The following is a 9926-nucleotide window of genomic DNA, read 5'->3' on the forward strand; positions in this document are numbered from 1 at the left end:
ATAAAATGGGGCATTGGAGTCATTTGGAAAGAATTTGTTTCACTCTCTGCATGATTCAGACGGTCATGGATCTCACACTGCCTTAATTGCCACAAGATCACTTATGCAAAATGCAAGTGTATTTGTTTATATTGGAAAAGGCAATGCTACAGGAGGATCTCTTGGTGCTCACCTGGCAATTTAATTCCAATTTCAATTTGGTTAACAAAATAGATAGAGAACAACAAATCACAATTCTCATTCTAAATCTTCATTCCCATTCCCATTTTCATTTCTAATTTCTGATTTCTATGCCAACAATCAAACTGGGCCTTAAGGAATTATTAGTTCCCATAACTCATTATTAGCCAACTAATTAATAGTAATCAAATAATTACAAGACACGGGAAAAGAGATAAATAAATAAGATTTATTTAATGAAGATTGAGACTTAGGAAATAAGGGATAAATCAATGGTTGCTTACCCTAAAGAGGACAAATTGATCAATTTCATGAAATTGATACGAAAAAGGATTAGCTTTAAAAAGATCATTTATTGTGCATGATTGATCAAGTCATATTGATTAGAATATGATGCAAATTAGGGATGAAAATTAGTAATTAATTAAGTAATTTTCAATATTTAAGTAATAAGGAATGACTCAATGTCGATGAATGAAAAAGATCAAACACACAATATAGAAGAGATGTTAAAAAAGGGAGGCCAAGCAGTGGAGCATTTTTTAGTAGCTACAATAGAAGATCAAAATGTTAAGACATTTAAGAAATATAAGGGAAAATGTTAATTAAAACATAATCATATAAAGATCATGAAAAGATTATATTTAATATCATGAGACTAAATGTGTTTGTGAACTCTTTTTTCTATATAAAATGGTTGTCTAAGTATACACTTGTATAACTCATCATTAGGCATAACTCGACGACGTTTGTCAGAAGTATCGTGTGTTCTTTGTTGATGAGCTATTTGGGAGTATCTCATTTAATTTATGGATCACTATCAAACATCCAAAATTAGTTTTAGTGCAAGGGTGGTCTAAGGACGTATATAATCAATTGTCCTTAAACATTAAAAACTATTTTTCAATTAAGCGTAGTTCAAGAATTTCTAAACAAATGAAAATTGACATTCTAATAGTTATGCGAGATCAAACTCACAATATTAGAAGAAATATATCAGACAAAGATTAAATCTCAAAATTCAAATCAATTTTATAATCTTACAAGATATCCCAAAATGATAAACATGACATATACTAATTTCAAATTAATTTTTATTCATCAATAATATATCTACATAATTAATGAATCATTTAGACAATAGCCTATAGCACAATAGTAAATTGTGAGCCTCTCATGTAAAAGATCTTGAATTCAAGTCTATTCAAACTTAACATATAATAATAAATATTATTTATCAAAACATTTAATTCAATAATTTAATTATCCATTAATCAAAAGTAATATCTTACATATATTTTATTCTTTCGACTTTGGAAAAATATAACCCTTTGTCATTGTGTTATATGTATAGATAATAAAATACCCTGCTTTGTTAATATATCCATCTAAGAAAACTTATATTCTTTCTACGTAGTTTTGCCCTTTGTGAATGCATTGTGACATGCTAAACAAAAGGAGAATTTAATTTCAAATTGTAATAAAGTGCATCATGAAGTTTATCACTTTTTCTCCTTGACCAAAATAGATGCCATGCTTCCATTGTTGGAAAGGTACCTGAACCTTTAATTATGTTGTTGAATTACATTATTTTTCCTCTCTTATTTAATTATGATCTTGAATCATATCCCTTGCATATTATTATGTGTTATTCCTTCCCTTTTCACATGTGGATCAACACAAACATATTCTATGCAGGATAACATTTAACAAGTTTTAGGCAGTGAAGTATTCCAGCTCATAAGGTATCTTGTATAGAATGATAGATTTCTTTTTATTCCAATGCAAAAAGCTTTTTGCTTTTGTGGTATATATTCTTTAATCTTTTGTATACTTCCAATAAATGATGATAATGATATTAATGTTTAGGAAAGGCTTACACTGATTTATGGGATAACAAAAAATAATTGAAAATAAACAAAAAGAAAGTATCTTAAAAGTATAAACATGTAAGACGTATTTAGTTAAAGGAAGTGTATATATGAAATTTTTTTTTTGAAGTTTTTAGTTTAATCCACCACCTCTAAATACTATGAATATTTCTTATTAAGAATAAAACATCTTTATCCTTATAAACTGTTGTGTATACAAATTTGTGAAGAATGTCAATTATTTTTATTTAAGAAATAATATTTAAACATAAAATTATCTTCAATTTCAAGTGTATTTTACAATACTTAAAGAGAAGGTATAATTAGAGACAAGATTGAAATTGATGACATTTTTAAAATTACTATTGCTAATATAAAGTGAAACATATTATCATGTTATTCTAAAAAAAAAAATTATTATATACCATAAAAGAATTACAATTTAATAATTTAATTTTCAACAAGGATTCTATTGTGAAAAGAGCTTTATAGCATTCAAAATTATCTTGGGCACAATCCCAGCTTCATCCCTTACGATGTCCCAGGCACGAGTGGGCACATATTGGGTCCCTACAAAGTCTATGTGGTGGCCTTCGCTGGTTGGTAGCTCGCAGCGGTATCAGGTCCTTACAAAGTCTATGTGGTGGCCTTCGCTAGTTGGTAGCTCTGGTAGCTCACAGACTTCAAGTCTGAACCCTCCATCAACCAAAAAAACAGGAAAAAGATGAGCTTTATATCTTTTTCTAGATGCATAAATTAGAGCCAAGTATTGGAAAACTAATGCCAACATTTTAGGAATGCATCGATTTCACTTGAGTTTGGGCTGGCACGAAGAGGAAAGTTTTGAGTAAATTTGTGATGAATCACAAGTAAGAAAGATAACTTGAAGTTGCAGAAAAGAATAAAGAATTTGAAGCATCGAATGCATAAATGTAATTAAATAATTTGAAAAGATGGTCCCCTCATGTTCTCAACAGGAAACAACTCGAAACAGTCACATGGAATTCAAGGCATGTAGAACAGCTCTTGAGTGCACCCAATCATTACCAATTTGAACCGTTGAAAGACAGGAAGAAAATTAAATAATTAAGCTTAATTAGTGTCTGAACTGGAAAAAAAGAATGGAGAGAGAAGAAATGGAAATGCAAATGCAAATGCAAATGGGTCCACTCATAGAAGAGACCCCACACTCATTTTCTTTTAGTGCGCATTGTTTTTGTACCACCAGAAATTTCGAACTGTCTTCAAAATGTGCTATAACCCATAAAGCATTCATCGGTTTGATGATCTTAGCCAGCCCACACCAGAAATTTCATGGCTTTGCACACTTCATAGCATAGATTTCGTGTAAAATGCTTCACTCCATTGCCCCTCTCTTTCCGCTATTGCTTCCTTGAAATCTCTGGGCATTATTGATGCAAGATAATAACCCCAAGAAGCCCAAATCAAGGTACGCGCATGTTGTTTATTCTGTGAACAGATTTTGTTCTTGTTTTTTTGAATTTTCTGGTTCATCAGAGCTCACAGAATTAGCTGCCATTAATGGTGGCTTGATCTATTATGAAGATACTCAGATAGAACACGAACATGACTATTCGTGTATCCTTTTTCATCAAATCTCATAGGACTAACAACCCTGGTCTAATATGGAGAAAAGCAGGACCTGCTAACCAGAGCTTTGATTGTGTCGAGATTTTTTGTATCAATGTTTTAAATCATATTCTTTGATTCATTAAATATTTTTACAGTCAGAATTCATAACCTTTCATATACCATAACATAAACTGTGAAAATTTAATGTATTCAGCAGAGCTTTCAGGATTGGCTGTTAGGCATGTTTTGCCATGATTCTTGACCCAAACTCATAGGATTAACTGTCATGAAGAGATTCAGGCAGAACATGACCATTGTTGTATGTTCTTTCACATAAAATCTCATTGGAGTGATTGCCGGAGGGAAACCTGGTCTGATATGGAGGAAAATAGGACTTGTTTAAATAGTGTTTATAAGTTCAAAGTTGTTAGGTTAAAGGTTTTTCTATTACCGGTTCAGATTATATTCTATGATTCATTCCAATATTGATGAAAACATGTCAGATTCATGAAAATTCAAATGTAGACTGAAAATTTTCACATGTATAACATGAAGCTTCTAGGATTTACTGTCAAACCTGCTTCGTCGTGATCCTTGATCAGACCATTACAGGATCAACTGTTATCCATAATCTGGACTTTGAAACGTTTGTCTTTAATTAAGCGTCTAGGATTAACTATCAACCCTGTTTCGTCATGACTCTTGAGTCAAGCCCATAAGATCAACTGTTGCAGTGTTGACCCAAGTTCATAAGATCAACTGTCAACCTATTTCGTCATGATTCTTGACCAAAACCTGTCAAAACCTGGTCCATCACGAGAAAACTCAGGTACGTTTTTGTTTTTCTTCTATTGACCGAAGCTCGTAGGAGTAAATGTCAAACCAGGTTGGTCAAGAAGAAAAATTGTACCCCAAACGTGTTTTTCCCGTCGGCCACAGCTTACAGGAGTAATTATCAAACACGGTCCATACGAAGAAAAACAGACCAAAATGCTTCCATTTGGAGCAAATCTGGTAAGATTACCCATCCAAACAATGACCCGGCCCAGTAAAAGGTAAACCCCTGACCAAAATTCACACGACTAACTCAACAAAGACCGAGCTCGTCCATTCCGAAGACTCGAACACAGCACCATTTAAATCCCCAATTTACACATCGTGCCCTAGAACAAACACATTTTGATGCAAATCTGTATAATCTGCTTCGAAATATGTTCTTGTGATCCCCCAAATTACAAGTTGTGCCCTAGAACAATCACATATTGACGCCAATCTCTATAATTAACTGAGAAATGTGATCTTGTAATCCCCCAGATTACAAATTGTGCCCTGGAAATATAACATTTTGATGCAAATCTCTATAATCTACTGAGAAATGTGTGCTTGTAATCGCAGGAAGGCGTGGTACCAGAAGGCGAAAATGCAGGTGGCGAATTTGTGGCGGATCGTTCTGAGGCCGCCGCCGCCCTCGCCTGATCACTGCTCCGCCGCCTCAAAGTACGCCAAGCTCCGCAAATGCTTCAGCACTTCTTCCTCCGCCAAATCCGCCCCTCCTCCCGGGTGCGCCTTTTACAGCAGCGCCCCGGCCTCCGTAACGCCGCCAAGAACCCCGCCGCGGACGCTCTCATACCCTTCCTCGCTCTCGAGAAGCTTCCTCTGCGCTCCCGTGTCCTACGCCCCCGCCGCAGCCGCCGGCGGAGGCGGCGATCATGGTGTTCTTCCGCCGAGGCGGAGCAACGCTTCGGAGCAGGCGGGGTTTGTGAAGGGGAGGCTGTCGAACGGCGGCGCCGCTCAGGCGGTGGTGGTGAACGGCGCCGTCACCGCTATTGCCGCCGCTTCACCGCCGCGGAGGAGGGTTTTCAGGGGGAAATCTGTGATGGAGAATTCTCTGATGAGAAAAGCTGTGATCGAAGAAGAGGCGATGATGATGATGAAGAGAAGAAATGAATTTGCTTTCATACAGAGGAGGAATTCATTGAAGAGGCGGCAGATCGGCCCTAGTCCTCTCAGTCGTGTTGCTTACAATCATATTCAGTGTGAGTGATTTTTTCGGAAGATTTTCCCTCCTCTTTCATCCAGTAGAATTATCTGTATCTTGAATCCCAAATCCATGGCGAGGTTTAAATTGTATGAGCTTAAATTGTTCTGTATTGTGCATATTTTCAAGAAGAAAAGCCTTTCTTTGCCAATGGATGGGAAGATGATGTGCTGCCATAAGCCAAGCCCTTTAATTTTTGGATATATTTTGAAATATGTTTTTAATATTTTTGAAATATATTTTCATAATATTTGGTAGAGATTCCAGGTTAGCATGTTGAAGATTCATGGTTGTTTTATGTAAGAAATTGTTTTTCAAAAAGAATTTTGAATCATATTATGAGGATTAATCATGAATGATACTTGACTGAAATTTATTTTTAAATCTTGAAAGTAACAAATTATGTGATATTATAACAATACATTAATAAAACATGAGGGTACATAACTATTGGTGTAGACTTTTTTCATTTGTCATTTTGAATGCTTCAACAAAAACAAGGATTTAGATGTGGAGATGGTATCATATTTAATGCTATGGGTAAAAAATCATAGGAATCGAACTATTTTTAACTAGTTAATTTCAACCAATTAATTTCATAAGGGATCAACTTTTACAGTTGAATTATATTAATTTAATAATTTATTTTCTTTGATTGAATAATCCTTTTCTATTAATAAATAATATACTAAGGTTACCATTCACAAAAAAGGGTTGAGTTCACCCTTAATGAAACAACTATTCATAAAAAAAACATATAAAGCAACCTTATAGTTTGATTATTTTGATTTTAATTTATTTATCTATAATTTTGACAAGTTTGTTTTCTATTTAGATTATATTGATATATTGATATTGGTTAAAATATTTATATTGCTATTTAAACTATATTTGTAAAAATTTTAAAATTATAAATTATTAAATAAATATGATGTAGTAATATAATTATATTTTCTATTACAAATATATAAAATGATGTTATTAAACATATTTTATAATGTAATAATATTTTTAATAACTAGGCAAGAGTCTAAAACACATCGGTATATTGCGAGTCGGGAAGGTTTAGGTTTGATTAACATATAATAATAATTAATCTTAATAATAATAAATAACCTAAGCTTCGGTGTTTACCTATCAAATATATATATATATATACATTTAATAACTAATTATATTTCTATCAAAAAAAATACAATTGTGTTATTAAACATAATTTATAATGTAATAGTTTTCTTAAATAACTAATATATTTCATATATTTTATATAAAGTCTATTTCTTTATCATATATATTTTTATCTTTGAATTTTGTATTTATAATTTTGCATCATCTTGAAACATCTTAATGATGTTAAGTGAAGTACAATAACATTATTATATTTTAATTTCAAATGAAATATTGTTTACGAGCAAATAAATAAACCTTCATAGTACATATTCAAGCACCAAAAAAATGTTTGTTTATAATTAATTAAGAATTATAACATCCATGCAAAACAATGTTTATTTATAATTAATTAAGGATTACAAGATATTATGGCATCTTATGGCTTTGGAGCCTTGTTAGTTAGGTAAAGACTCTAAAAGAATATTTAAAAGAGTTTCAAGGAGAGTATATGTTGATTTTTATGGAGAGTATGACTTCCACCATAAAATATATTTGTTTATGTAAGATGTGGCCTCTCTTATTCAAATTTGTACATTAATACTAACCTTTTAATGTTGATTAAGATGTTATGAATAATAAAATATCAATATTTGAAATAGAAATCTAAAAGTTTCCATATGAAACAAAACATTAAGCGAGGGGATAATGAAAGGGAAGAAAGTTATAATACATAACAAATGAAGTTCCTATTTTTTCAAGAAATTGTAAAGAAAAAATAGAAGGAATAATGAAGACTATGAATATGAGAGAAGATCGAGAACTTGAGCATATTCTAACATTTTTTTTTAATTTAATGTCCAATATGTTTAGCATTAAAGTACTAGTAGATGTGGCTTTAAAGTTGTTAGTGTTGATCATGAGTACTAATAATTGAATAAAATTTACTTAGATCTAAAATAGCAAACCATATGATGCCACATCATTACATTATTGAAACATGGCTATGTGCACAACTATGAGTCCAACATTTTTTAGGAGTCATTTTGGACTTGTCAACAAAAAGCATGATGATGTAACATCATATTTGATGTTGTGGATGAAAATCCTCAATTATAAGCAAGGACTTGTCAAGTAAGTAGCTACAAAAATTTAGTAGTGATTTAAAAGTGTCATGTGGGAATTTAATAAGAGTTTAAGAGGTGTCAAGTTAGGGTGGAGATGTGACTACCCTATATTCCTTGCGGTATTGACTAAAACCTAAGCGAAAACGTAAGGCACAAAGGAGAAATTTGAAAAAAAAAATACAGGTGCCCCCCTTGGTAAGGCATGTGTTTCAGTTTATTGTTTAGATGTTGCCTACTCCTTGCCAAAGGTACCTTACTATGCTACAGACAAGGCATACAAGTGTGTATCCTTAGTGAAATTTAAACTTGAGATCTCTCTTTCAAGAACACAAGTTATCCACCATGAGGCTAGCTTAAGCTTTATGAGCTTAGCATGTAATTGAACATGTTTCCAACTCTTTTGTTCATTTAATGTCCAAAATTTCTAATATTAAAGCACTAGTAGTTGAAACTTTGATGTTCTTAGTATTGATCATGAATACTAATAATTGAATGAAATTTATTCCTTACATCTAAAAATAATAAATCATGTGATGCCATATCAGCACACCAATAAAACATGATTTACACACAACTATTGGTTTAACATTTTTTCAAGAATCATTGTAGACACATCAATAAAAATCATGCATATATGGCATCATATTTGATTATATGTATTGGAAACAATAGTTATAAATAAGGGATTTTCTAAGTAAGCTACTATAAAAAATGAGAAAGGAAAGGAAAATGAAAGATCATTTTATAGTCCACAATACCAATCTTTTTTTGGGTCTAAATATGACATGAGATTACTTCTTTCTCATTTATTAGATCACTTCCCTAATATACACTTCAAAATAATACTTATTAAATAGATAAAAGTTATGAAAGATGCTTTAGAAATATTTAAAAATATGATAAATTAGATTAAATTTATTAATTTTCATATAATTTATTTTCACCTAAGATATATTTTTTTCATATTTAAAACACCTTCATGATGCATAAACTATATTATTACAACATACCAACTCTTTATTTTAAATAGATTATTTTAATTAAAATATATGCATTTAAAATACGTCCAATCTATAAAACAAAAATTACATACTTTTCTATAGTTTTTTATAAATTATAAAATCCAAATATTTCAAATATATCAAACCAAAAAAAAAATCTAAATATTAAGATATCAAACAAACTCGAAGGAGAATAATAAGTGAAGAAGGAAAACTAAAATACGTAACAATGAACTCCCCAATTGCTCTTTATTTAAAATAAAACTTGCCCCTCAAGTTTTAAGTTGCCTCCTTGTAGAATTCTTATGCAAATCATATCTATATAATGAGGTGGCCCACCATCTCCCACCAACTTTTTATTGAAAGAATCCCTCGAAGTTCTTCCTATTTATAGAATTTGCAAGCATCTAACACACATAATTATAGCACATTTTTTTATAGCTGGTAAATACTAAGTAGAAACATGATAGGTAATTTGTTTATGATATATAAGATGATGGTTTTCTTTTAAATTTATATTATAGGATTTTGATTTTTATTTGTAGAAGTGTCTTCTAATCTTATAACCATGGTCATTAATAAGAAATGGAAATAAATTATGATGGTTATCAGAAAAATAATAATGAAATGAAAATGTTTATCATATAATTATTCAATAATTAATCATAATATTGTAAATAAAAAAAACTTTCAAAATTTGAAAAGGGTAATTGTTAAAAGATTCATAATTGTAAAAAATCGCATATATAAGCATTATTTGGAAAACATTAAAACTAATACCCCTCCCCCTAATTCAAACGAACAAGTGGCCTCACTTGGATGTGGAAGAGATCTATGTTAATATGCTTATTAATTCTTTTTTTAAATGTATGAAATGTGATGTAAAAGTTAGTACATTTAACTATGATGAAGAAATTTATCAAATTGAAGATGTCATTCATGTGGCAATGTGTGTACCTTGTTAATAAATCATACCAACTCCTATAGAAGTAGAAATGATGGTAGACAC

General features: G+C 31.2%; 1 protein-coding gene and 1 long non-coding RNA gene across 2 annotated transcripts; one reads left to right on the forward strand and one right to left on the reverse strand.

Moving 5' to 3' along the window:
* Positions 1-2455: 2455 nt before the first annotated feature.
* Positions 2456-5040, reverse strand: LOC149565482 (uncharacterized). Its single transcript, XR_016362047.1, has 2 exons — positions 4222-5040; positions 2456-2740 (listed from the first exon to the last, which is right to left on the reverse strand). It is a non-coding gene; the product is annotated as an uncharacterized LOC149565482 (long non-coding RNA).
* Positions 3281-5941, forward strand: LOC149565483 (Serine/Threonine-kinase). The gene is made up of 2 exons (XM_089819025.1): positions 3281-3501; positions 5040-5941. The coding sequence occupies exons 1-2, from the start codon at positions 3467-3469 to the stop codon at positions 5686-5688; spliced, it is 684 nt and encodes a 227-aa protein (XP_089675151.1). The 5' UTR covers positions 3281-3466; the 3' UTR covers positions 5689-5941.
* The last annotated feature ends 3985 nt before the right edge of the window (positions 5942-9926 follow it).

This window comes from Cupressus sempervirens, chromosome 3 (assembly GCF_028749045.1).
Source record: "Cupressus sempervirens isolate cs-2001-9-10 chromosome 3, ASM2874904v1, whole genome shotgun sequence".
NCBI lineage: Eukaryota > Viridiplantae > Streptophyta > Pinopsida > Cupressales > Cupressaceae > Cupressus > Cupressus sempervirens.

What these genes read in the sequence shown, in the direction of transcription:
- LOC149565483 (XM_089819025.1), top strand. Translation starts at nt 3,467, where the DNA reads ATGCAAGATAATAACCCCAAGAAGCCCAAATCAAG. An exon ending in CCCAAGAAGCCCAAATCAAG is followed by an intron (nt 3,502 to 5,039) that starts GTACGCGCATGT and finishes TTGTAATCGCAG; the next exon opens with GAAGGCGTGGTACCAGAAGG.